This window comes from Coenobita brevimanus, chromosome 40, assembly GCF_032717465.1.
Source record: "Coenobita brevimanus isolate Jiangsu-jjx chromosome 40, ASM3271746v2, whole genome shotgun sequence".
NCBI classification, from domain to species: Eukaryota; Metazoa; Arthropoda; class Malacostraca; order Decapoda; family Coenobitidae; genus Coenobita; species Coenobita brevimanus.
The window spans coordinates 48,159,668-48,187,330 of NC_136993.1; the positions used below are offsets into that span (position 1 = coordinate 48,159,668).

At 41.4% G+C, this 27,663-nt stretch overlaps 6 protein-coding genes across 6 annotated transcripts; all 6 read right to left on the bottom strand.

Annotated features, from left to right (window-relative positions):
• Positions 1-1,682: 1,682 nt before the first annotated feature.
• On the bottom strand, positions 1,683-2,069 carry LOC145397087 (protein FAM200B-like). Its single transcript, XM_080270293.1, has one exon. The coding sequence runs from the start codon at positions 2,067-2,069 to the stop codon at positions 1,683-1,685; it is 387 nt and encodes a 128-aa protein (XP_080126419.1).
• A 5,193-nt stretch (positions 2,070-7,262) lies between these two features.
• On the bottom strand, positions 7,263-7,649 carry LOC145397089 (protein FAM200B-like). Its single transcript, XM_080270294.1, has one exon. The coding sequence runs from the start codon at positions 7,647-7,649 to the stop codon at positions 7,263-7,265; it is 387 nt and encodes a 128-aa protein (XP_080126420.1).
• A 4,424-nt stretch (positions 7,650-12,073) lies between these two features.
• LOC145397090 (protein FAM200B-like) lies at positions 12,074-12,460 on the bottom strand. The gene has a single exon (XM_080270295.1). The coding sequence runs from the start codon at positions 12,458-12,460 to the stop codon at positions 12,074-12,076; it is 387 nt and encodes a 128-aa protein (XP_080126421.1).
• A 4,429-nt stretch (positions 12,461-16,889) lies between these two features.
• Positions 16,890-17,276, bottom strand: LOC145397091 (protein FAM200B-like). The gene has a single exon (XM_080270296.1). It carries the CDS (start codon positions 17,274-17,276, stop codon positions 16,890-16,892), a length of 387 nt encoding a protein of 128 aa, XP_080126422.1.
• Positions 17,277-21,702: 4,426 nt separating this feature from the next.
• LOC145397092 (protein FAM200B-like) lies at positions 21,703-22,089 on the bottom strand. The gene has a single exon (XM_080270297.1). The coding sequence runs from the start codon at positions 22,087-22,089 to the stop codon at positions 21,703-21,705; it is 387 nt and encodes a 128-aa protein (XP_080126423.1).
• A 4,422-nt stretch (positions 22,090-26,511) lies between these two features.
• Positions 26,512-26,898, bottom strand: LOC145397093 (protein FAM200B-like). Its single transcript, XM_080270298.1, has one exon. It carries the CDS (start codon positions 26,896-26,898, stop codon positions 26,512-26,514), a length of 387 nt encoding a protein of 128 aa, XP_080126424.1.
• Positions 26,899-27,663: the final 765 nt, after the last annotated feature.

Consider the following 27,663-nt stretch of genomic DNA (forward strand, 5'->3'; position numbering starts at 1 on the left):
TTACTGCTCTTTATCAAGGTTCATTCAGGAGGTCGATACTCCCAATAGTTTTCGAGTAATAGGACGACAAAGCTAGATTACTCTTCCGGTCGGTACCTACTTTTACTGCAAATGAAAAAAGAACAGTGTTTTCTCCCCCTTTGCCTAAAGACTATGCTCCCAATTTCTTTTTTTTTTTTTTTTTTTTTTTATGTACAGACTGTAAAATCTTCAAAGGTTGTTTTTTTTTTTTTTTTTTTTTTATTGGTTGTAACCTACTACACATGAACACTACTTTTTCCAAGTTACTGCTAATGAAGCTCTACTTTCTGTCATATGTGTAATATGTAGTTTTTATTTATCATATTTTAAAGATGACATCTTTCAAATGGTGGCTGTCATTGTCTATACACACTTGGAGGCAATTTCTGAAGGCTGCCATGGCTCGACGGGTCATGTTGGGTGGAACAGCGGCTATCTCCTGCTCAGCAGCAACCTTAAGGGCTTCAAGAGTTTGGGGTCGATGAGTATATACTCGTGATTTAAGGTAGCCCCATAATGAAAATCACAAGGAGCAAGGTCAGGGGAATGGGCAAGCCCCCCAACATCGCCACACAACAAGATCACCCGATCCGGAAACATTTCCCTCAGCACTTGCAATGATCTTCGAGCTGTGTGTGTGCTGTAGCTCCATCTTCCTGAAACCACACATCATGTTCTTCAAGCTCAAGGTGTTCGATTTGTGGCCTTAGAAAGTTTTTAAGCATATCATTGTAACGGTCAGAAGTTATCGTAACAGTTACACCACCCTTTTTCAAAGAAATAAGGACCCACGATGCCAACATTGGCAACAGCGCACCACACAGTCACTTGATCAGAGTGTAGCGGTCTTTTGTGTAGCATGCGAGGGTTGTCTTCAGACCAATAGTGAAAATTTTTTTGTTTACAGAGCCACTCAAATGAAAATTAGTTTCGTCACTGCACAAGAAAGCAGCATCTTCCGGAATACATTGAAGAATGTTCTCGCATAATTCCCTGCACCATATCCAGTCTCTCATATTGAGTTCTTGAACAACCATCATTTTGTATGGATGGAAGTGAAGGTCTTTGGGTAAGATTCACCTTGCAGTTTCCCGAGATATCCCTACAGCTAAAGCATGCTTCCGCGCAGAATGTCTCGGAGACTGCGCAACAGATTGCCTTAATGCTTCAATATTCTCAGGTGCACGAGTGCTCCTAGGTCGACCAGATGATTTTCTTTTTAAAGGTGAGCCTGTTACCCTGAAGTTCTCAACCCACCGCAAGATGGTTTTCCGATCTGGAATGTTTCGGTTCCGTGGAATACTGAAACGATTTCGAAAGGCCCTCTGCATGGCAATCACGGAATGGTTGTTTATGAAGAACGCTTCGACACTGAATGCATGGTGTGCTCTCGACCATGCCATGTTGGCAACTGAGGACGGTTGGGGTTGGGCTACCAACAGACCCTAGCCCCACCCCTCCCGCCTCACTACTGTCAGTGCTACAGCCTTTCGAAATGTGGGAGTTTTTTGGGGGGTCACCCTGTATCTGATGAATTCTGCCCTCAGGTTAGTCAGATGAGTGATTGTTTGTTTCTTTAACTCAGAATCAAGGTAACTGTCAGTGAGGACAGAATCCAAGTTACTAAAACTGGCTGTATTTCCATCCTGAATTCGACATTTTCAGAGGTCCAGTTTGGCCATGAAGTCTCGAATGGTGCAGTGGTGCAAGATGATGTTGATGTTTTTCCCTTGTAGTTTAAGGGTGATTGCATTCAGCGCTTCGAAGATGTCCACCAGGTAAGCTAGAGACAGCAGAAAGCCTTCGGACTGGAATTTGTCATGGAGAGCTGCCTTCTGCTGTGATTCTAGAAATGTTGCTACTTCTTGTAGTTCATAAAGCTGTCCAAGCATGTTTCCCTTTGAAAGCCATCGTACATTTGTGTGAAAAAGCAAGGCATGATGTTTAGATTCCATATCCTTACACAGCAGTTTGAAGAGACGACTGTTTAAGGCTCCAGTTTTGATAAAGTTGACTACCTTGATAGCCACGTTCAGGACATCCCTCATTTCAGCAGTTAGAGTTCTGGATGGTAAGACTTCACGATGAAGTATGCAGTGTGTACCAACAACAGATGGACTTCTTTCTTTCACCCTTGTTATGAATCCATACTACAGACCAAACATGGCTGGAGCTCCATCAGTACACACCCCTACCAGCGAGTCCCAGGAGAGTTGATTTTCCTGAAAGAAGTTTGATATCATGTAAAAATTGCTGCTGCTGTTGTATAACTTTCAATGGGGTGGCAGATCATTTCCTCTTTTACATGGTTGCCTGACAAGAAACGAGCATACATCAGTAGCTGAGAACGCTGAGCGATGTCAGTCGTTTCGTCACACTGGATGGCAAATACGGGAGAAGCTCTTACTTCGTCAAGAATTAGATCTTTGATGTCTTTAGATTTTCATCGATTCTTCCCTTGACGCTATAGTTTGATAAAGAAATTTGGGAAAACTTGTTTGCACTATCTTTTCCCAGAATAAGTTCTGCTGCATGCAGTAGACTTGGTTTTATGAGAGACTCCTCGACGTTATGGCTCTTCTTTCACTTTGCAGTCAACAAGGCGATCTCATAGGAAGCCTCAACAACCTTTGAAGTTTGTTGCCGAAATGCCCCAGTGCCATCCATCTTAGCTTTCTTCAAGGATTGTCTTTTTGTTTCAAAGAATGCCTTGGGCTTGTCAGCTAGAGCAGGATCTGTTGTCTTCAAGTGGTGTTCCAAGCATGAGGGTCGCATTCCATCATTGCTCAGAGTTTTGTAACATATCACACACTAGGGGACCTCTGTGTCACCCTTTTGGAGGGACACGAATCCAAATCGAATATAATTTAAGATACTTCCGCTTCTTTACACTCTTTGGGAATTATCTGATGTGCAGTGGACAATGCAAATCTGTGAGCAAAACATAAGGCACGTGTAAGCTAAGATAAACATCACCGTATGATCATAAATGCCAGAACATGATCATTAAGAAACACATGATCATAAACACCAGAACATGATGATAATCACAACCATATGATCAACAGCAAACACATGATCATAAACTCTACATGATCATAAACACCATCACATGATCAACCCTGGAACACATTCGAGGACACTATTGTGACCCATGCTAACTTTGGCCACATGGCCCTTGCCACCCAAGTGGGTGGTGTTCACAGTAGCTTCATTAACCCGCCCCATCCCGACCACTTTTTGACCACTGGTACCCCCCAATCCCGGCCATTTTTCGACCCTTTTTTTTTTTGCTAAAACTTTCGCTTTTGATGAGAAACATCGAAAATTCATAGAGAAATCGCTCACCTGAGGTTTAAAATACTCATTACAGGTAGGAGAGCCTCCTTACCTTACTGGGTTTTCTATCAGGCTAGCACCAAAGAAAACGAGTTCTATGGGAGGATAACTATTTCACACCACTCATAAACGGTATTTATTTATTTACTGTTACGAATTTATATGTAGTACAAGAGTATATTGGTTTTCAAGCAGTAATATAGGCATTATAAGCATTGTTTCACTCACTAATACCTGACCTTTTTTTTGCCACATTACCTGATCATCATTTCTAACTGTTTCTTCCTCTAATGCTATGTAAAGTTTGTCCCCCACATTGTCATTGATTGGAGAATCACTCTGGCCCTGAATTTCGTACCGTGGCATGACATGGCTATACTGGCCAGGTCACTGATAACAGGTGAATTGCTGAGAAAAGGGCATGCAGGGGGGGGGAGGAGGTCATGCTGGGTAAGACATTGTCTCTGCCTGGCATCTTGTTGAGGCAGGTGTCCCGTGTATACGTACCAAAAATGACTCGCAAAAATTGAAAATTGTGGAAATTATGAACCTTGCAATTGCAGGACGTTGAAGTACGTCCTCGGGATTAGCTGTGACAAAACGTGAGGACGTGGAAGTACGTCCTCGGGACGGCACGGGTTAAATGATGAACTGTGTCAGATGAAGGTAGTTGGTGCGTGCTCCTTGGCTAGGTTTTTCGTATAACACAGGTGTTGGCTACAAAAGTGCCCACGAATGTGTTACAGTACTAGACATTTTTAGTGCTTGGAAAAAATTGATGTTTTGCTGCCAGGAGACTGGGAGTCGGCTTGCTACGCCCCCCCCCCCCACTGCCCATTGGTCAACGGACATCGGGATCCATCCATTACAATCATGCAACTAAATTATTTTAATAGTTGTCTTTAGTTACCCATGGAGAAATACACAATTTGTTTTTTTAGTTTTTCTTTTCTTCAGACGGTAGTGTTAAGATTAGATTTTAAGTCCATACCTTGTAAACAACTCAGGTATTTCTTTTTATAATTTCCAAAAACTGGTAAACAATAGTGACCACGAATGTGGTAAAAAAATCGAATGTTTACCATGGTTAACAAACATCATGTGATGATAAACAACACCTGATTATTAACCCTCTCACGCACGATAAGTTTTGGTAAGTTTCTGGCACACGATTATATCTGCCTGGCCTCCTGGCCCGGCAGCCCGCGCACGGCAAATAACAGGTATTCTCGCCTTATTTTTGCCATCCAAACATCAATATATTGCCATGAAACCAATGTCATGTTATTCGCCTATGTTTGTTCTAGCTGATAAGCACCACAAAAAGCAAGAAAACTCGAATAAAACAACATTAGCCGGCCATGAATAAACATTTTGCCCTGTCAATTTCACTTTTCAGCATCATCATTCGAATGATTTCCATCATACAGAAAATGTTATTTGAAGTTTTGATAAAGAATTTCATCAGCTTTCTAAAGAGACAAATCCGGTTGTGATAGGATTTGTAATGTTCGAGAAAATAGCCAAAAACTGAAAGTCATTCTTGAAAAAATCAATGAGCTCTCATTCTGAACTTTTCTCTCACATCTTATGTTTTTATTGCATAATATTATGCAGAATTTCACAAGCTTTCGAATGAGCACCAGTTGGTTTCGATACGCCTCATAGTTTTTGAGTAAATCACCAAAAACGACCGGGAACTCACGTTCGTGAGTCACTTTCGTGATGCATGCACAGCATTTGCTATATTCCCTCCCACGTAACAACGAATTCTTATCATAGATGTTACATTGTTATGTCTTGTACATAAGTAGAATTTACTGCTCTTTATCATGGTTCTTACAGGATATCGATTCGTCCAATACTTTTCGAGTAATTTTCCGACAAACTGAAATTACTCCTCCGAGTGCTTTCGACTTTACTGCTAGCAAGGAAAAGAAGAAAGTCTGTTCCTCCAACTTTTCCAACAGAAAATGCTCCCAAAGGCTTATATTCTGCAAATGAACATACGTAGAATTTACTGCTCTTTATCATGGTTCTTACAGGAAATCGATACGTCCAATAGTTTTCGAGTAATTGGCTGCCAATGTGAGATTATTCCTCCGAGTGCTTTTCATTTTTACAGGAAGCAAGGAAAAAAACGAAGTCTGTTCCCCCGCCTTTTCCTACCAAAAATGCTCCCAAAGGCTTATATTCTGGTAATGAACATGTGTAGAATTTACTGCTCTTTATCAAGGTTCATTCAGGTTGTCGATACTCCCAATAGTTTTCGAGTAATAGGACGACAAAGCTAGATTACTCTTCCGGTCGGTACCTACTTTTACTGCAAATGAAAAAAGAACAGTGTTTTCTCCCCCTTTGCCTAAAGACTATGCTCCCAATTTCTTTTTTTTTTTTTTTTTTTTTTTTTTTTTGTACAGACTGTAAAATCTTCAAAGGTTGTTTTTTTTTTTTTTTTTTTTATTGGTTGTAACCTACTACACATGAACACTACTTTTTCCAAGTTACTGCTAATGAAGCTGTACTTTCTGTCATATGTGTAATATGTAGTTTTTATTTATCATATTTTAAAGATGACATCTTTCAAATGGTGGCTGTCATTGTCTATACACACTTGGAGGCAATTTCTGAAGGCTGCCATGGCTCGACGGGTCATGTTGGGTGGAACAGCGGCTATCTCCTGCTCAGCAGCAACCTTAAGGGCTTCAAGAGTTTGGGGTCGATGAGTATACACTCGTGATTTAAGGTAGCCCCATAATGAAAATCACAAGGAGCAAGGTCAGGGGAATGGGCAAGCCCTCCAACATCGCCACACAACAAGATCACCCGATCCGGAAACATTTCCCTCAGCACTTGCAATGATCTTCGAGCTGTGTGTGTGCTGTAGCTCCATCTTCCTGAAACCACACATCATGTTCTTCAAGCTCAAGGTGTTCGATTTGTGGCCTTAGAAAGTTTTTAAGCATATCATTGTAACGGTCAGAAGTTATCGTAACAGTTACACCACCCTTTTTCAAAGAAATAAGGACCCACGATGCCAACATTGGCAACAGCGCACCACACAGTCACTTGATCAGAGTGTAGCGGTCTTTTGTGTAGCATGCGAGGGTTGTCTTCAGACCAATAGTGAAAATTTTTTTGTTTACAGAGCCACTCAAATGAAAATTAGTTTCGTCACTGCACAAGAGAGCAGCATCTTCCGGAATACATTGAAGAATGTTCTCGCATAATTCCCTGCACCATATCCAGTCTCTCATATTGAGTTCTTGAACAACCATCATTTTGTATGGATGGAAGTGAAGGTCTTTGGGTAAGATTCACCTTGCAGTTTCCCGAGATATCCCTACAGCTAAAGCATGCTTCCGCGCAGAATGTCTCGGAGACTGCGCAACAGATTGCCTTAATGCTTCAATATTCTCAGGTGCACGAGTGCTCCTAGGTCGACCAGATGATTTTCTTTTTAAAGGTGAGCCTGTTACCCTGAAGTTCTCAACCCACTGCAAGATGGTTTTCCGATCTGGAATGTTTCGGTTCCGTGGAATACTGAAACGATTTCGAAAGGCCCTCTGCATGGCAATCACGGAATGGTTGTTTATGAAGAACGCTTCGACACTGAATGCATGGTGTGCTCTCGACCATGCCATGTTGGCAACTGAGGACGGTTGGGGTTGGGCTACCAACAGACCCTAGCCCCACCCCTCCCACCTCACTACTGTCAGTGCTACAGCCTTTCGAAATGTGGGAGTTTTTTGGGGGGTCACCCTGTATCTGATGAATTCTGCCCTCAGGTTAGTCAGATGAGTGATTGTTTGTTTCTTTAACTCAGAATCAAGGTAACTGTCAGTGAGGACAGAATCCAAGTTACTAAAACTGGCTGTATTTCCATCCTGAATTCGACATTTTCAGAGGTCCAGTTTGGCCATGAAGTCTCGAATGGTGCAGTGGTGCATGATGATGTTGATGTTTTTCCCTTGTAGTTTAAGGGTGATTGCATTCAGCGCTTCGAAGATGTCCACCAGGTAAGCTAGAGACAGCAGAAAGCCTTCGGACTGGAATTTGTCATGGAGATCTGCCTTCTGCTGTGATTCTAGAAATGTTGCTACTTCTTGTAGTTCATAAAGCTGTCCAAGCATGTTTCCCTTTGAAAGCCATCGTACATTTGTGTGAAAAAGCAAGGCATGATGTTTAGATTCCATATCCTTACACAGCAGTTTGAAGAGACGACTGTTTAAGGCTCCAGTTTTGATAAAGTTGACTACCTTGATAGCCACGTTCAGGACATCCCTCATTTCAGCAGTTAGAGTTCTGGATGGTAAGACTTCACGATGAAGTATGCAGTGTGTACCAACAACAGATGGACTTCTTTCTTTCACCCTTGTTATGAATCCATACTGCAGACCAAACATGGCTGGAGCTCCATCAGTACACACCCCTACCAGCGAGTCCCAGGAGAGTTGATTTTCCTGAAAGAAGTTTGATATCATGTAAAAATTGCTGCTGCTGTTGTATAACTTTCAATGGGGTGGCAGATCATTTCCTCTTTTACATGGTTGCCTGACAAGAAACGAGCATACATCAGTAGCTGAGAACGCTGAGCGATGTCAGTCGTTTCGTCACACTGGATGGCAAATACGGGAGAAGCTCTTACTTCGTCAAGAATTAGATCTTTGATGTCTTTAGATTTTCATCGATTCTTCCCTTGACGCTATAGTTTGATAAAGAAATTTGGGAAAACTTGTTTGCACTATCTTTTCCCAGAATAAGTTCTGCTGCATGCAGTAGACTTGGTTTTATGAGAGACTCCTCGACGTTATGGCTCTTCTTTCACTTTGCAGTCAACAAGGCGATCTCATAGGAAGCCTCAACAACCTTTGAAGTTTGTTGCCGAAATGCCCCAGTGCCATCCATCTTAGCTTTCTTCAAGGATTGTCTTTTTGTTTCAAAGAATGCCTTGGGCTTGTCAGCTAGAGCAGGATCTGTTGTCTTCAAGTGGTGTTCCAAGCATGAGGGTCGCATTCCATCATTGCTCAGAGTTTTGTAACATATCACACACTAGGGGACCTCTGTGTCACCCTTTTGGAGGGACACGAATCCAAATCGAATATAATTTAAGATACTTCCGCTTCTTTACACTCTTTGGGAATTATCTGATGTGCAGTGGACAATGCAAATCTGTGAGCAAAACATAAGGCACGTGTAAGCTAAGATAAACATCACCGTATGATCATAAATGCCAGAACATGATCATTAAGAAACACATGATCATAAACACCAGAACATGATGATAATCACAACCATATGATCAACAGCAAACACAACATGATCATAAACTCTACATGATCATAAACACCATCACATGATCAACCCTGGAACACATTCGAGGACACTATTGTGACCCATGCTAACTTTGGCCACATGGCCCTTGCCACCCAAGTGGGTGGTGTTCACAGTAGCTTCCTTAAATGATGAACTGTGTCAGATGAAGGTAGTTGGTGCGTGCTCCTTGGCTAGGTTTTTCGTATAACACAGGTGTTGGCTACAAAAGTGCCCACGAATGTGTTACAGTACTAGACATTTTTAGTGCTTGGAAAAAATTGATGTTTTGCTGCCAGGAGACTGGGAGTCGGCTTGCTACGCCCCCCCCCCACTGCCCATTGGTCAACGGACATCGGGATCCATCCATTACAATCATGCAACTAAATTATTTTAATAGTTGTCTTTAGTTACCCATGGAGAAATACACAATTTGTTTTTTTAGTTTTTCTTTTCTTCAGACGGTAGTGTTAAGATTAGATTTTAAGTCCATACCTTGTAAACAACTCAGGTATTTCTTTTTATAATTTCCAAAAACTGGTAAACAATAGTGACCACGAATGTGGTAAAAAAATCGAATGTTTACCATGGTTAACAAACATCATGTGATGATAAACAACACCTGATTATTAACCCTCTCACGCACGATAAGTTTTGGTAAGTTTCTGGCACACGATTATATCTGCCTGGCCTCCTGGCCCGGCAGCCCGCGCACGGCAAATAACAGGTATTCTCGCCTTATTTTTGCCATCCAAACATCAATATATTGCCATGAAACCAATGTCATGTTATTCGCCGATGTTTGTTCTAGCTGATAAGCACCACAAAAAGCAAGAAAACTCGAATAAAACAACATTAGCCGGCCATGAATAAACATTTTGCCCTGTCAATTTCACTTTTCAGCATCATCATTCGAATGATTTCCATCATACAGAAAATGTTATTTGAAGTTTTGATAAAGAATTTCATCAGCTTTCTAAAGAGACAAATCCGGTTGTGATAGGATTTGTAATGTTCGAGAAAATAGCCAAAAACTGAAAGTCATTCTTGAAAAAAATCAATGAGCTCTCATTCTGAACTTTTCTCTCACATCTTATGTTTTTATTGCATAATATTATGCAGAATTTCACAAGCTTTCGAATGAGCACCAGTTGGTTTCGATACGCCTCATAGTTTTTGAGTAAATCACCAAAAACGACCGGGAACTCACGTTCGTGAGTCACTTTCGTGATGCATGCACAGCATTTGCTATATTCCCTCCCACGTAACAACGAATTCTTATCATAGATGTTACATTGTTATGTCTTGTACATAAGTAGAATTTACTGCTCTTTATCATGGTTCTTACAGGATATCGATTCGTCCAATACTTTTCGAGTAATTTTCCGACAAACTGAAATTACTCCTCCGAGTGCTTTCGACTTTACTGCTAGCAAGGAAAAGAACAAAGTCTGTTCCTCCAACTTTTCCAACAGAAAATGCTCCCAAAGGCTTATATTCTGCAAATGAACATACGTAGAATTTACTGCTCTTTATCATGGTTCTTACAGGAAATCGATACGTCCAATAGTTTTCGAGTAATTGGCTGCCAATGTGAGATTATTCCTCCGAGTGCTTTTGATTTTTACAGGAAGCAAGGAAAAAAACGAAGTCTGTTCCCCCGCCTTTTCCTACCAAAAATGCTCCCAAAGGCTTATATTCTGGTAATGAGCATGTGTAGAATTTACTGCTCTTTATCAAGGTTCATTCAGGAGGTCGATACTCCCAATAGTTTTCGAGTAATAGGACGACAAAGCTAGATTACTCTTCCGGTCGGTACCTACTTTTACTGCAAATGAAAAAAGAACAGTGTTTTCTCCCCCTTTGCCTAAAGACTATGCTCCCAATTTCTTTTTTTTTTTTTTTTTTTTTTTTATGTACAGACTGTAAAATCTTCAAAGGTTTTTTTTTTTTTTTTTTTTATTGGTTGTAACCTACTACACATGAACACTACTTTTTCCAAGTTACTGCTAATGAAGCTGTACTTTCTGTCATATGTGTAATATGTAGTTTTTATTTATCATATTTTAAAGATGACATCTTTCAAATGGTGGCTGTCATTGTCTATACACACTTGGAGGCAATTTCTGAAGGCTGCCATGGCTCGACGGGTCATGTTGGGTGGAACAGCGGCTATCTCCTGCTCAGCAGCAACCTTAAGGGCTTCAAGAGTTTGGGGTCGATGAGTATACACTCGTGATTTAAGGTAGCCCCATAATGAAAATCACAAGGAGCAAGGTCAGGGAATGGGCAAGCCCTCCAACATCGCCACACAACAAGATCACCCGATCCGGAAACATTTCCCTCAGCACTTGCAATGATCTTCGAGCTGTGTGTGTGCTGTAGCTCCATCTTCCTGAAACCACACATCATGTTCTTCAAGCTCAAGGTGTTCGATTTGTGGCCTTAGAAAGTTTTTAAGCATATCATTGTAACGGTCAGAAGTTATCGTAACAGTTACACCACCCTTTTTCAAAGAAATAAGGACCCACGATGCCAACATTGGCAACAGCGCACCACACAGTCACTTGATCAGAGTGCAGCGGTCTTTTGTGTAGCATGCGAGGGTTGTCTTCAGACCAATAGTGAAAATTTTTTTGTTTACAGAGCCACTCAAATGAAAATTAGTTTCGTCACTGCACAAGAGAGCAGCATCTTCCGGAATACATTGAAGAATGTTCTCGCATAATTCCCTGCACCATATCCAGTCTCTCATATTGAGTTCTTGAACAACCATCATTTTGTATGGATGGAAGTGAAGGTCTTTGGGTAAGATTCACCTTGCAGTTTCCCGAGATATCCCTACAGCTAAAGCATGCTTCCGCGCAGAATGTCTCGGAGACTGCGCAACAGATTGCCTTAATGCTTCAATATTCTCAGGTGCACGAGTGCTCCTAGGTCGACCAGATGATTTTCTTTTTAAAGGTGAGCCTGTTACCCTGAAGTTCTCAACCCACTGCAAGATGGTTTTCCGATCTGGAATGTTTCGGTTCCGTGGAATACTGAAACGATTTCGAAAGGCCCTCTGCATGGCAATCACGGAATGGTTGTTTATGAAGAACGCTTCGACACTGAATGCATGGTGTGCTCTCGACCATGCCATGTTGGCAACTGAGGACGGTTGGGGTTGGGCTACCAACAGACCCTAGCCCCACCCCTCCCGCCTCACTACTGTCAGTGCTACAGCCTTTCGAAATGTGGGAGTTTTTTGGAGGGTCACCCTGTATCTGATGAATTCTGCCCTCAGGTTAGTCAGATGAGTGATTGTTTGTTTCTTTAACTCAGAATCAAGGTAACTGTCAGTGAGGACAGAATCCAAGTTACTAAAACTGGCTGTATTTCCATCCTGAATTCGACATTTTCAGAGGTCCAGTTTGGCCATGAAGTCTCGAATGGTGCAGTGGTGCATGATGATGTTGATGTTTTTCCCTTGTAGTTTAAGGGTGATTGCATTCAGCGCTTCGAAGATGTCCACCAGGTAAGCTAGAGACAGCAGAAAGCCTTCGGACTGGAATTTGTCATGGAGATCTGCCTTCTGCTGTGATTCTAGAAATGTTGCTACTTCTTGTAGTTCATAAAGCTGTCCAAGCATGTTTCCCTTTGAAAGCCATCGTACATTTGTGTGAAAAAGCAAGGCATGATGTTTAGATTCCATATCCTTACACAGCAGTTTGAAGAGACGACTGTTTAAGGCTCCAGTTTTGATAAAGTTGACTACCTTGATAGCCACGTTCAGGACATCCCTCATTTCAGCAGTTAGAGTTCTGGATGGTAAGACTTCACGATGAAGTATGCAGTGTGTACCAACAACAGATGGACTTCTTTCTTTCACCCTTGTTATGAATCCATACTGAAGACCAAACATGGCTGGAGCTCCATCAGTACACACCTCTACCAGCGAGTCCCAGGAGAGTTGATTTTCCTGAAAGAAGTTTGATATCATGTAAAAATTGCTGCTGCTGTTGTATAACTTTCAATGGGGTGGCAGATCATTTCCTCTTTTACATGGTTGCCTGACAAGAAACGAGCATACATCAGTAGCTGAGAACGCTGAGCGATGTCAGTCGTTTCGTCACACTGGATGGCAAATACAGGAGAAGCTCTTACTTCGTCAAGAATTAGATCTTTGATGTCTTTAGATTTTCATCGATTCTTCCCTTGACGCTATAGTTTGATAAAGAAATTTGGGAAAACTTGTTTGCACTATCTTTTCCCAGAATAAGTTCTGCTGCATGCAGTAGACTTGGTTTTATGAGAGACTCCTCGACGTTATGGCTCTTCTTTCACTTTGCAGTCAACAAGGCGATCTCATAGGAAGCCTCAACAACCTTTGAAGTTTGTTGCCGAAATGCCCCAGTGCTATCCATCTTAGCTTTCTTCAAGGATTGTCTTTTTGTTTCAAAGAATGCCTTGGGCTTGTCAGCTAGAGCAGGATCTGTTGTCTTCAAGTGGTGTTCCAAGCATGAGGGTCGCATTCCATCATTGCTCAGAGTTTTGTAACATATCACACACTAGGGGACCTCTGTGTCACCCTTTTGGAGAGACACGAATCCAAATCGAATATAATTTAAGATACTTCCGCTTCTTTACACTCATTGGGAATTATCTGATGTGCAGTGGACAATGCAAATCTGTGAGCAAAACATAAGGCACGTGTAAGCTACGATAAACATCACCGTATGATCATAAATGCCAGAACATGATCATTAAGAAACACATGATCATAAACACCAGAACATGATGATAATCACAACCATATGATCAACAGCAAACACAACATGATCATAAACTCTACATGATCATAAACACCATCACATGATCAACCCTGGAACACATTCGAGGACACTATTGTGACCCATGCTAACTTCGGCCACATGGCCCTTGCCACCCAAGTGGGTGGTGTTCACAGTAGCTTCATTAAATGATGAACTGTGTCAGATGAAGGTAGTTGGTGCGTGCTCCTTGGCTAGGTTTTTCGTATAACATAGGTGTTGGCTACAAAAGTGCCCACGAATGTGTTACAGTACTAGACATTTTTAGTGCTTGGAAAAAATTGATGTTTTGCTGCCAGGAGACTGGGAGTCGGCTTGCTACGCCCCCCCCCCCACTGCCCATTGGTCAACGGACATCGGGATCCATCCATTACAATCATGCAACTAAATTATTTTAATAGTTGTCTTTAGTTACCCATGGAGAAATACACAATTTGTTTTTTTAGTTTTTCTTTTCTTCAGACGGTAGTGTTAAGATTAGATTTTAAGTCCATACCTTGTAAACAACTCAGGTATTTCTTTTTATAATTTCCAAAAACTGGTAAACAATAGTGACCACGAATGTGGTAAAAAAATCGAATGTTTACCATGGTTAACAAACATCATGTGATGATAAACAACACCTGATTATTAACCCTCTCACGCACGATAAGTTTTGGTAAGTTTCTGGCACACGATTATATCTGCCTGGCCTCCTGGCCCGGCAGCCCGCGCACGGCAAATAACAGGTATTCTCGCCTTATTTTTGCCATCCAAACATCAATATATTGCCATGAAACCAATGTCATGTTATTCGCCGATGTTTGTTCTAGCTGATAAGCACCACAAAAAGCAAGAAAACTCGAATAAAACAACATTAGCCGGCCATGAATAAACATTTTGCCCTGTCAATTTCACTTTTCAGCATCATCATTCGAATGATTTCCATCATACAGAAAATGTTATTTGAAGTTTTGATAAAGAATTTCATCAGCTTTCTAAAGAGACAAATCCGGTTGTGATAGGATTTGTAATGTTCGAGAAAATAGCCAAAAACTGAAAGTCATTCTTGAAAAAAATCAATGAGCTCTCATTCTGAACTTTTCTCTCACATCTTATGTTTTTATTGCATAATATTATGCAGAATTTCACAAGCTTTCGAATGAGCACCAGTTGGTTTCGATACGCCTCATAGTTTTTGAGTAAATCACCAAAAACGACCGGGAACTCACGTTCGTGAGTCACTTTCGTGATGCATGCACAGCATTTGCTATATTCCCTCCCACGAAACAACGAATTCTTATCATAGATGTTACATTGTTATGTCTTGTACATAAGTAGAATTTACTGCTCTTTATCATGGTTCTTACAGGATATCGATTCGTCCAATACTTTTCGAGTAATTTTCCGACAAACTGAAATTACTCCTCCGAGTGCTTTCGACTGTACTGCTAGCAAGGAAAAGAACAAAGTCTGTTCCTCCAACTTTTCCAACAGAAAATGCTCCCAAAGGCTTATATTCTGCAAATGAACATACGTAGAATTTACTGCTCTTTATCATGGTTCTTACAGGAAATCGATACGTCCAATAGTTTTCGAGTAATTGGCTGCCAATGTGAGATTATTCCTCCGAGTGCTTTTGATTTTTACAGGAAGCAAGGAAAAAAACGAAGTCTGTTCCCCCACCTTTTCCTACCAAAAATGCTCCCAAAGGCTTATATTCTGGTAATGAACATGTGTAGAATTTACTGCTCTTTATCAAGGTTCATCCAGGAGGTCGATACTCCCAATAGTTTTCGAGTAATAGGACGACAAAGCTAGATTACTCTTCCGGTCGGTACCTACTTTTACTGCAAATGAAAAAAGAACAGTGTTTTCTCCCCCTTTGCCTAAAGACTATGCTCCCAATTTCTTTTTTTTTTTTTTTTTTTTTTTTTTTATGTACAGACTGTAAAATCTTCAAAGGTTGTTTTTTTTTTTTTTTTTTTTATTGGTTGTAACCTACTACACATGAACACTACTTTTTCCAAGTTACTGCTAATGAAGCTGTACTTTCTGTCATATGTGTAATATGTAGTTTTTATTTATCATATTTTAAAGATGACATCTTTCAAATGGTGGCTGTCATTGTCTATACACACTTGGAGGCAATTTCTGAAGGCTGCCATGGCTCGACGGGTCATGTTGGGTGGAACAGCGGCTATCTCCTGCTCAGCAGCAACCTTAAGGGCTTCAAGAGTTTGGGGTCGATGAGTATACACTCGTGATTTAAGGTAGCCCCATAATGAAAATCACAAGGAGCAAGGTCAGGGGAATGGGCAAGCCCTCCAACATCGCCACACAACAAGATCACCCGATCCGGAAACATTTCCCTCAGCACTTGCAATGATCTTCGAGCTGTGTGTGTGCTGTAGCTCCATCTTCCTGAAACCACACATCATGTTCTTCAAGCTCAAGGTGTTCGATTTGTGGCCTTAGAAAGTTTTTAAGCATATCATTGTAACGGTCAGAAGTTATCGTAACAGTTACACCACCCTTTCAAAGAAATAAGGACCCACGATGCCAACATTGGCAACAGCGCACCACACAGTCACTTGATCAGAGTGCAGCGGTCTTTTGTGTAGCATGCGAGGGTTGTCTTCAGACCAATAGTGAAAATTTTTTTGTTTACAGAGCCACTCAAATGAAAATTAGTTTCGTCACTGCACAAGAGAGCAGCATCTTCCGGAATACATTGAAGAATGTTCTCGCATAATTCCCTGCACCATATCCAGTCTCTCATATTGAGTTCTTGAACAACCATCATTTTGTATGGATGGAAGTGAAGGTCTTTGGGTAAGATTCACCTTGCAGTTTCCCGAGATATCCCTACAGCTAAAGCATGCTTCCGCGCAGAATGTCTCGGAGACTGCGCAACAGATTGCCTTAATGCTTCAATATTCTCAGGTGCACGAGTGCTCCTAGGTCGACCAGATGATTTTCTTTTTAAAGGTGAGCCTGTTACCCTGAAGTTCTCAACCCACTGCAAGATGGTTTTCCGATCTGGAATGTTTCGGTTCCGTGGAATACTGAAACGATTTCGAAAGGCCCTCTGCATGGCAATCACGGAATGGTTGTTTATGAAGAACGCTTCGACACTGAATGCATGGTGTGCTCTCGACCATGCCATGTTGGCAACTGAGGACGGTTGGGGTTGGGCTACCAACAGACCCTAGCCCCACCCCTCCCGCCTCACTACTGTCAGTGCTACAGCCTTTCGAAATGTGGGAGTTTTTGGAGGGTCACCCTGTATCTGATGAATTCTGCCCTCAGGTTAGTCAGATGAGTGATTGTTTGTTTCTTTAACTCAGAATCAAGGTAACTGTCAGTGAGGACAGAATCCAAGTTACTAAAACTGGCTGTATTTCCATCCTGAATTCGACATTTTCAGAGGTCCAGTTTGGCCATGAAGTCTCGAATGGTGCAGTGGTGCATGATGATGTTGATGTTTTTCCCTTGTAGTTTAAGGGTGATTGCATTCAGCGCTTCGAAGATGTCCACCAGGTAAGCTAGAGACAGCAGAAAGCCTTCGGACTGGAATTTGTCATGGAGATCTGCCTTCTGCTGTGATTCTAGAAATGTTGCTACTTCTTGTAGTTCATAAAGCTGTCCAAGCATGTTTCCCTTTGAAAGCCATCGTACATTTGTGTGAAAAAGCAAGGCATGATGTTTAGATTCCATATCCTTACACAGCAGTTTGAAGAGACGACTGTTTAAGGCTCCAGTTTTGATAAAGTTGACTACCTTGATAGCCACGTTCAGGACATCCCTCATTTCAGCAGTTAGAGTTCTGGATGGTAAGACTTCACGATGAAGTATGCAGTGTGTACCAACAACAGATGGACTTCTTTCTTTCACCCTTGTTATGAATCCATACTGAAGACCAAACATGGCTGGAGCTCCATCAGTACACACCCCTACCAGCGAGTCCCAGGAGAGTTGATTTTCCTGAAAGAAGTTTGATATCATGTAAAAATTGCTGCTGCTGTTGTATAACTTTCAATGGGGTGGCAGATCATTTCCTCTTTTACATGGTTGCCTGACAAGAAACGAGCATACATCAGTAGCTGAGAACGCTGAGCGATGTCAGTCGTTTCGTCACACTGGATGGCAAATACAGGAGAAGCTCTTACTTCGTCAAGAATTAGATCTTTGATGTCTTTAGATTTTCATCGATTCTTCCCTTGACGCTATAGTTTGATAAAGAAATTTGGGAAAACTTGTTTGCACTATCTTTTCCCAGAATAAGTTCTGCTGCATGCAGTAGACTTGGTTTTATGAGAGACTCCTCGACGTTATGGCTCTTCTTTCACTTTGCAGTCAACAAGGCGATCTCATAGGAAGCCTCAACAACCTTTGAAGTTTGTTGCCGAAATGCCCCAGTGCTATCCATCTTAGCTTTCTTCAAGGATTGTCTTTTTGTTTCAAAGAATGCCTTGGGCTTGTCAGCTAGAGCAGGATCTGTTGTCTTCAAGTGGTGTTCCAAGCATGAGGGTCGCATTCCATCATTGCTCAGAGTTTTGTAACATATCACACACTAGGGGACCTCTGTGTCACCCTTTTGGAGAGACACGAATCCAAATCGAATATAATTTAAGATACTTCCGCTTCTTTACACTCATTTGGGAATTATCTGATGTGCAGTGGACAATGCAAATCTGTGAGCAAAACATAAGGCACGTGTAAGCTACGATAAACATCACCGTATGATCATAAATGCCAGAACATGATCATTAAGAAACACATGATCATAAACACCAGAACATGATGATAATCACAACCATATGATCAACAGCAAACACAACATGATCATAAACTCTACATGATCATAAACACCATCACATGATCAACCCTGGAACACATTCGAGGACACTATTGTGACCCATGCTAACTTTGGCCACATGGCCCTTGCCACCCAAGTGGGTGGTGTTCACAGTAGCTTCATTAAATGATGAACTGTGTCAGATGAAGGTAGTTGGTGCGTGCTCCTTGGCTAGGTTTTTCGTATAACATAGGTGTTGGCTACAAAAGTGCCCACGAATGTGTTACAGTACTAGACATTTTTAGTGCTTGGAAAAAATTGATGTTTTGCTGCCAGGAGACTGGGAGTCGGCTTGCTACGCGCCCCCACTGCCCATTGGTCAACGGACATCGGGATCCATCCATTACAATCATGCAACTAAATTATTTTAATAGTTGTCTTTAGTTACCCATGGAGAAATACACAATTTGTTTTTTTAGTTTTTCTTTTCTTCAGACGGTAGTGTTAAGATTAGATTTTAAGTCCATACCTTGTAAACAACTCAGGTATTTCTTTTTATAATTTCCAAAAACTGGTAAACAATAGTGACCACGAATGTGGTAAAAAAATCGAATGTTTACCATGGTTAACAAACATCATGTGATGATAAACAACACCTGATTATTAACCCTCTCACGCACGATAAGTTTTGGTAAGTTTCTGGCACACGATTATATCTGCCTGGCCTCCTGGCCCGGCAGCCCGCGCACGGCAAATAACAGGTATTCTCGCCTTATTTTTGCCATCCAAACATCAATATATTGCCATGAAACCAATGTCATGTTATTCGCCGATGTTTGTTCTAGCTGATAAGCACCACAAAAAGCAAGAAAACTCGAATAAAACAACATTAGCCGGCCATGAATAAACATTTTGCCCTGTCAATTTCACTTTTCAGCATCATCATTCGAATGATTTCCATCATACAGAAAATGTTATTTGAAGTTTTGATAAAGAATTTCATCAGCTTTCTAAAGAGACAAATCCGGTTGTGATAGGATTTGTAATGTTCGAGAAAATAGCCAAAAACTGAAAGTCATTCTTGAAAAAAATCAATGAGCTCTCATTCTGAACTTTTCTCTCACATCTTATGTTTTTATTGCATAATATTATGCAGAATTTCACAAGCTTTCGAATGAGCACCAGTTGGTTTCGATACGCCTCATAGTTTTTGAGTAAATCACCAAAAACGACCGGGAACTCACGTTCGTGAGTCACTTTCGTGATGCATGCACAGCATTTGCTATATTCCCTCCCACGAAACAACGAATTCTTATCATAGATGTTACATTGTTATGTCTTGTACATAAGTAGAATTTACTGCTCTTTATCATGGTTCTTACAGGATATCGATTCGTCCAATACTTTTCGAGTAATTTTCCGACAAACTGAAATTACTCCTCCGAGTGCTTTCGACTGTACTGCTAGCAAGGAAAAGAACAAAGTCTGTTCCTCCAACTTTTCCAACAGAAAATGCTCCCAAAGGCTTATATTCTGCAAATGAACATACGTAGAATTTACTGCTCTTTATCATGGTTCTTACAGGAAATCGATACGTCCAATAGTTTTCGAGTAATTGGCTGCCAATGTGAGATTATTCCTCCGAGTGCTTTTGATTTTTACAGGAAGCAAGGAAAAAAACGAAGTCTGTTCCCCCGCCTTTTCCTACCAAAAATGCTCCCAAAGGCTTATATTCTGGTAATGAACATGTGTAGAATTTACTGCTCTTTATCAAGGTTCATCCAGGAGGTCGATACTCCCAATAGTTTTCGAGTAATAGGACGACAAAGCTAGATTACTCTTCCGGTCGGTACCTACTTTTACTGCAAATGAAAAAAGAACAGTGTTTTCTCCCCCTTTGCCTAAAGACTATGCTCCCAATTTATTTTTTTTTTTTTTTTTTTTTTTTTTATGTACAGACTGTAAAATCTTCAAAGGTTGTTTTTTTTTTTTTTTTTTTATTGGTTGTAACCTACTACACATGAACACTACTTTTTCCAAGTTACTGCTAATGAAGCTGTACTTTCTGTCATATGTGTAATATGTAGTTTTTATTTATCATATTTTAAAGATGACATCTTTCAAATGGTGGCTGTCATTGTCTATACACACTTGGAGGCAATTTCTGAAGGCTGCCATGGCTCGACGGGTCATGTTGGGTGGAACAGCGGCTATCTCCTGCTCAGCAGCAACCTTAAGGGCTTCAAGAGTTTGGGGTCGATGAGTATACACTCGTGATTTAAGGTAGCCCCATAATGAAAATCACAAGGAGCAAGGTCAGGGGAATGGGCAAGCCCTCCAACATCGCCACACAACAAGATCACCCGATCCGGAAACATTTCCCTCAGCACTTGCAATGATCTTCGAGCTGTGTGTGTGCTGTAGCTCCATCTTCCTGAAACCACACATCATGTTCTTCAAGCTCAAGGTGTTCGATTTGTGGCCTTAGAAAGTTTTTAAGCATATCATTGTAACGGTCAGAAGTTATCGTAACAGTTACACCACCCTTTTTCAAAGAAATAAGGACCCACGATGCCAACATTGGCAACAGCGCACCACACAGTCACTTGATCAGAGTGCAGCGGTCTTTTGTGTAGCATGCGAGGGTTGTCTTCAGACCAATAGTGAAAATTTTTTTGTTTACAGAGCCACTCAAATGAAAATTAGTTTCGTCACTGCACAAGAGAGCAGCATCTTCCGGAATACATTGAAGAATGTTCTCGCATAATTCCCTGCACCATATCCAGTCTCTCATATTGAGTTCTTGAACAACCATCATTTTGTATGGATGGAAGTGAAGGTCTTTGGGTAAGATTCACCTTGCAGTTTCCCGAGATATCCCTACAGCTAAAGCATGCTTCCGCGCAGAATGTCTCGGAGACTGCGCAACAGATTGCCTTAATGCTTCAATATTCTCAGGTGCACGAGTGCTCCTAGGTCGACCAGATGATTTTCTTTTTAAAGGTGAGCCTGTTACCCTGAAGTTCTCAACCCACTGCAAGATGGTTTTCCGATCTGGAATGTTTCGGTTCCGTGGAATACTGAAACGATTTCGAAAGGCCCTCTGCATGGCAATCACGGAATGGTTGTTTATGAAGAACGCTTCGACACTGAATGCATGGTGTGCTCTCGACCATGCCATGTTGGCAACTGAGGACGGTTGGGGTTGGGCTACCAACAGACCCTAGCCCCACCCCTCCCGCCTCACTACTGTCAGTGCTACAGCCTTTCGAAATGTGGGAGTTTTTGGAGGGTCACCCTGTATCTGATGAATTCTGCCCTCAGGTTAGTCAGATGAGTGATTGTTTGTTTCTTTAACTCAGAATCAAGGTAACTGTCAGTGAGGACAGAATCCAAGTTACTAAAACTGGCTGTATTTCCATCCTGAATTCGACATTTTCAGAGGTCCAGTTTGGCCATGAAGTCTCGAATGGTGCAGTGGTGCATGATGATGTTGATGTTTTTCCCTTGTAGTTTAAGGGTGATTGCATTCAGCGCTTCGAAGATGTCCACCAGGTAAGCTAGAGACAGCAGAAAGCCTTCGGACTGGAATTTGTCATGGAGATCTGCCTTCTGCTGTGATTCTAGAAATGTTGCTACTTCTTGTAGTTCATAAAGCTGTCCAAGCATGTTTCCCTTTGAAAGCCATCGTACATTTGTGTGAAAAAGCAAGGCATGATGTTTAGATTCCATATCCTTACACAGCAGTTTGAAGAGACGACTGTTTAAGGCTCCAGTTTTGATAAAGTTGACTACCTTGATAGCCACGTTCAGGACATCCCTCATTTCAGCAGTTAGAGTTCTGGATGGTAAGACTTCACGATGAAGTATGCAGTGTGTACCAACAACAGATGGACTTCTTTCTTTCACCCTTGTTATGAATCCATACTGAAGACCAAACATGGCTGGAGCTCCATCAGTACACACCCCTACCAGCGAGTCCCAGGAGAGTTGATTTTCCTGAAAGAAGTTTGATATCATGTAAAAATTGCTGCTGCTGTTGTATAACTTTCAATGGGGTGGCAGATCATTTCCTCTTTTACATGGTTGCCTGACAAGAAACGAGCATACATCAGTAGCTGAGAACGCTGAGCGATGTCAGTCGTTTCGTCACACTGGATGGCAAATACAGGAGAAGCTCTTACTTCGTCAAGAATTAGATCTTTGATGTCTTTAGATTTTCATCGATTCTTCCCTTGACGCTATAGTTTGATAAAGAAATTTGGGAAAACTTGTTTGCACTATCTTTTCCCAGAATAAGTTCTGCTGCATGCAGTAGACTTGGTTTTATGAGAGACTCCTCGACGTTATGGCTCTTCTTTCACTTTGCAGTCAACAAGGCGATCTCATAGGAAGCCTCAACAACCTTTGAAGTTTGTTGCCGAAATGCCCCAGTGCTATCCATCTTAGCTTTCTTCAAGGATTGTCTTTTTGTTTCAAAGAATGCCTTGGGCTTGTCAGCTAGAGCAGGATCTGTTGTCTTCAAGTGGTGTTCCAAGCATGAGGGTCGCATTCCATCATTGCTCAGAGTTTTGTAACATATCACACACTAGGGGACCTCTGTGTCACCCTTTTGGAGAGACACGAATCCAAATCGAATATAATTTAAGATACTTCCGCTTCTTTACACTCATTGGGAATTATCTGATGTGCAGTGGACAATGCAAATCTGTGAGCAAAACATAAGGCACGTGTAAGCTACGATAAACATCACCGTATGATCATAAATGCCAGAACATGATCATTAAGAAACACATGATCATAAACACCAGAACATGATGATAATCACAACCATATGATCAACAGCAAACACAACATGATCATAAACTCTACATGATCATAAACACCATCACATGATCAACCCTGGAACACATTCGAGGACACTATTGTGACCCATGCTAACTTTGGCCACATGGCCCTTGCCACCCAAGTGGGTGGTGTTCACAGTAGCTTCATTAAATGATGAACTGTGTCAGATGAAGGTAGTTGGTGCGTGCTCCTTGGCTAGGTTTTTCGTATAACATAGGTGTTGGCTACAAAAGTGCCCACGAATGTGTTACAGTACTAGACATTTTTAGTGCTTGGAAAAAATTGATGTTTTGCTGCCAGGAGACTGGGAGTCGGCTTGCTACGCCCCCCCCCCCACTGCCCATTGGTCAACGGACATCGGGATCCATCCATTACAATCATGCAACTAAATTATTTTAATAGTTGTCTTTAGTTACCCATGGAGAAATACACAATTTGTTTTTTTAGTTTTTCTTTTCTTCAGACGGTAGTGTTAAGATTAGATTTTAAGTCCATACCTTGTAAACAACTCAGGTATTTCTTTTTATAATTTCCAAAAACTGGTAAACAATAGTGACCACGAATGTGGTAAAAAAATCGAATGTTTACCATGGTTAACAAACATCATGTGATGATAAACAACACCTGATTATTAACCCTCTCACGCACGATAAGTTTTGGTAAGTTTCTGGCACACGATTATATCTGCCTGGCCTCCTGGCCCGGCAGCCCGCGCACGGCAAATAACAGGTATTCTCGCCTTATTTTTGCCATCCAAACATCAATATATTGCCATGAAACCAATGTCATGTTATTCGCCGATGTTTGTTCTAGCTGATAAGCACCACAAAAAGCAAGAAAACTCGAATAAAACAACATTAGCCGGCCATGAATAAACATTTTGCCCTGTCAATTTCACTTTTCAGCATCATCATTCGAATGATTTCCATCATACAGAAAATGTTATTTGAAGTTTTGATAAAGAATTTCATCAGCTTTCTAAAGAGACAAATCCGGTTGTGATAGGATTTGTAATGTTCGAGAAAATAGCCAAAAACTGAAAGTCATTCTTGAAAAAAATCAATGAGCTCTCATTCTGAACTTTTCTCTCACATCTTATGTTTTTATTGCATAATATTATGCAGAATTTCACAAGCTTTCGAATGAGCACCAGTTGGTTTCGATACGCCTCATAGTTTTTGAGTAAATCACCAAAAACGACCGGGAACTCACGTTCGTGAGTCACTTTCGTGATGCATGCACAGCATTTGCTATATTCCCTCCCACGAAACAACGAATTCTTATCATAGATGTTACATTGTTATGTCTTGTACATAAGTAGAATTTACTGCTCTTTATCATGGTTCTTACAGGATATCGATTCGTCCAATACTTTTCGAGTAATTTTCCGACAAACTGAAATTACTCCTCCGAGTGCTTTCGACTGTACTGCTAGCAAGGAAAAGAACAAAGTCTGTTCCTCCAACTTTTCCAACAGAAAATGCTCCCAAAGGCTTATATTCTGCAAATGAACATACGTAGAATTTACTGCTCTTTATCATGGTTCTTACAGGAAATCGATACGTCCAATAGTTTTCGAGTAATTGGCTGCCAATGTGAGATTATTCCTCCGAGTGCTTTTGATTTTTACAGGAAGCAAGGAAAAAAACGAAGTCTGTTCCCCCGCCTTTTCCTACCAAAAATGCTCCCAAAGGCTTATATTCTGGTAATGAACATGTGTAGAATTTACTGCTCTTTATCAAGGTTCATCCAGGAGGTCGATACTCCCAATAGTTTTCGAGTAATAGGACGACAAAGCTAGATTACTCTTCCGGTCGGTACCTACTTTTACTGCAAATGAAAAAAGAACAGTGTTTTCTCCCCCTTTGCCTAAAGACTATGCTCCCAATTTCTTTTTTTTTTTTTTTTTTTTTATGTACAGACTGTAAAATCTTCAAAGGTTGTTTTTTTTTTTTTTTTTATTGGTTGTAACCTACTACACATGAACACTACTTTTTCCAAGTTACTGCTAATGAAGCTGTACTTTCTGTCATATGTGTAATATGTAGTTTTTATTTATCATATTTTAAAGATGACATCTTTCAAATGGTGGCTGTCATTGTCTATACACACTTGGAGGCAATTTCTGAAGGCTGCCATGGCTCGACGGGTCATGTTGGGTGGAACAGCGGCTATCTCCTGCTCAGCAGCAACCTTAAGGGCTTCAAGAGTTTGGGGTCGATGAGTATACACTCGTGATTTAAGGTAGCCCCATAATGAAAATCACAAGGAGCAAGGTCAGGGGAATGGGCAAGCCCTCCAACATCGCCACACAACAAGATCACCCGATCCGGAAACATTTCCCTCAGCACTTGCAATGATCTTCGAGCTGTGTGTGTGCTGTAGCTCCATCTTCCTGAAACCACACATCATGTTCTTCAAGCTCAAGGTGTTCGATTTGTGGCCTTAGAAAGTTTTTAAGCATATCATTGTAACGGTCAGAAGTTATCGTAACAGTTACACCACCCTCTTCAAAGAAATAAGGACCCACGATGCCAACATTGGCAACAGCGCACCACACAGTCACTTGATCAGAGTGCAGCGGTCTTTTGTGTAGCATGCGAGGGTTGTCTTCAGACCAATAGTGAAAATTTTTTTGTTTACAGAGCCACTCAAATGAAAATTAGTTTCGTCACTGCACAAGAGAGCAGCATCTTCCGGAATACATTGAAGAATGTTCTCGCATAATTCCCTGCACCATATCCAGTCTCTCATATTGAGTTCTTGAACAACCATCATTTTGTATGGATGGAAGTGAAGGTCTTTGGGTAAGATTCACCTTGCAGTTTCCCGAGATATCCCTACAGCTAAAGCATGCTTCCGCGCAGAATGTCTCGGAGACTGCGCAACAGATTGCCTTAATGCTTCAATATTCTCAGGTGCACGAGTGCTCCTAGGTCGACCAGATGATTTTCTTTTTAAAGGTGAGCCTGTTACCCTGAAGTTCTCAACCCACTGCAAGATGGTTTTCCGATCTGGAATGTTTCGGTTCCGTGGAATACTGAAACGATTTCGAAAGGCCCTCTGCATGGCAATCACGGAATGGTTGTTTATGAAGAACGCTTCGACACTGAATGCATGGTGTGCTCTCGACCATGCCATGTTGGCAACTGAGGACGGTTGGGGTTGGGCTACCAACAGACCCTAGCCCCACCCCTCCCGCCTCACTACTGTCAGTGCTACAGCCTTTCGAAATGTGGGAGTTTTTTGGAGGGTCACCCTGTATCTGATGAATTCTGCCCTCAGGTTAGTCAGATGAGTGATTGTTTGTTTCTTTAACTCAGAATCAAGGTAACTGTCAGTGAGGACAGAATCCAAGTTACTAAAACTGGCTGTATTTCCATCCTGAATTCGACATTTTCAGAGGTCCAGTTTGGCCATGAAGTCTCGAATGGTGCAGTGGTGCATGATGATGTTGATGTTTTTCCCTTGTAGTTTAAGGGTGATTGCATTCAGCGCTTCGAAGATGTCCACCAGGTAAGCTAGAGACAGCAGAAAGCCTTCGGACTGGAATTTGTCATGGAGATCTGCCTTCTGCTGTGATTCTAGAAATGTTGCTACTTCTTGTAGTTCATAAAGCTGTCCAAGCATGTTTCCCTTTGAAAGCCATCGTACATTTGTGTGAAAAAGCAAGGCATGATGTTTAGATTCCATATCCTTACACAGCAGTTTGAAGAGACGACTGTTTAAGGCTCCAGTTTTGATAAAGTTGACTACCTTGATAGCCACGTTCAGGACATCCCTCATTTCAGCAGTTAGAGTTCTGGATGGTAAGACTTCACGATGAAGTATGCAGTGTGTACCAACAACAGATGGACTTCTTTCTTTCACCCTTGTTATGAATCCATACTGAAGACCAAACATGGCTGGAGCTCCATCAGTACACACCCCTACCAGCGAGTCCCAGGAGAGTTGATTTTCCTGAAAGAAGTTTGATATCATGTAAAAATTGCTGCTGCTGTTGTATAACTTTCAATGGGGTGGCAGATCATTTCCTCTTTTACATGGTTGCCTGACAAGAAACGAGCATACATCAGTAGCTGAGAACGCTGAGCGATGTCAGTCGTTTCGTCACACTGGATGGCAAATACAGGAGAAGCTCTTACTTCGTCAAGAATTAGATCTTTGATGTCTTTAGATTTTCATCGATTCTTCCCTTGACGCTATAGTTTGATAAAGAAATTTGGGAAAACTTGTTTGCACTATCTTTTCCCAGAATAAGTTCTGCTGCATGCAGTAGACTTGGTTTTATGAGAGACTCCTCGACGTTATGGCTCTTCTTTCACTTTGCAGTCAACAAGGCGATCTCATAGGAAGCCTCAACAACCTTTGAAGTTTGTTGCCGAAATGCCCCAGTGCTATCCATCTTAGCTTTCTTCAAGGATTGTCTTTTTGTTTCAAAGAATGCCTTGGGCTTGTCAGCTAGAGCAGGATCTGTTGTCTTCAAGTGGTGTTCCAAGCATGAGGGTCGCATTCCATCATTGCTCAGAGTTTTGTAACATATCACACACT

What these genes read in the sequence shown, in the direction of transcription:
- LOC145397091 (XM_080270296.1), bottom strand. Translation starts at nt 17,276, where the DNA reads ATGAGGGATGTCCTGAACGTGGCTATCAAGGTAGTCAACTTTATCAAA.
- LOC145397089 (XM_080270294.1), bottom strand. Translation starts at nt 7,649, where the DNA reads ATGAGGGATGTCCTGAACGTGGCTATCAAGGTAGTCAACTTTATCAAA.
- LOC145397093 (XM_080270298.1), bottom strand. Translation starts at nt 26,898, where the DNA reads ATGAGGGATGTCCTGAACGTGGCTATCAAGGTAGTCAACTTTATCAAA.
- LOC145397092 (XM_080270297.1), bottom strand. Translation starts at nt 22,089, where the DNA reads ATGAGGGATGTCCTGAACGTGGCTATCAAGGTAGTCAACTTTATCAAA.
- LOC145397090 (XM_080270295.1), bottom strand. Translation starts at nt 12,460, where the DNA reads ATGAGGGATGTCCTGAACGTGGCTATCAAGGTAGTCAACTTTATCAAA.
- LOC145397087 (XM_080270293.1), bottom strand. Translation starts at nt 2,069, where the DNA reads ATGAGGGATGTCCTGAACGTGGCTATCAAGGTAGTCAACTTTATCAAA.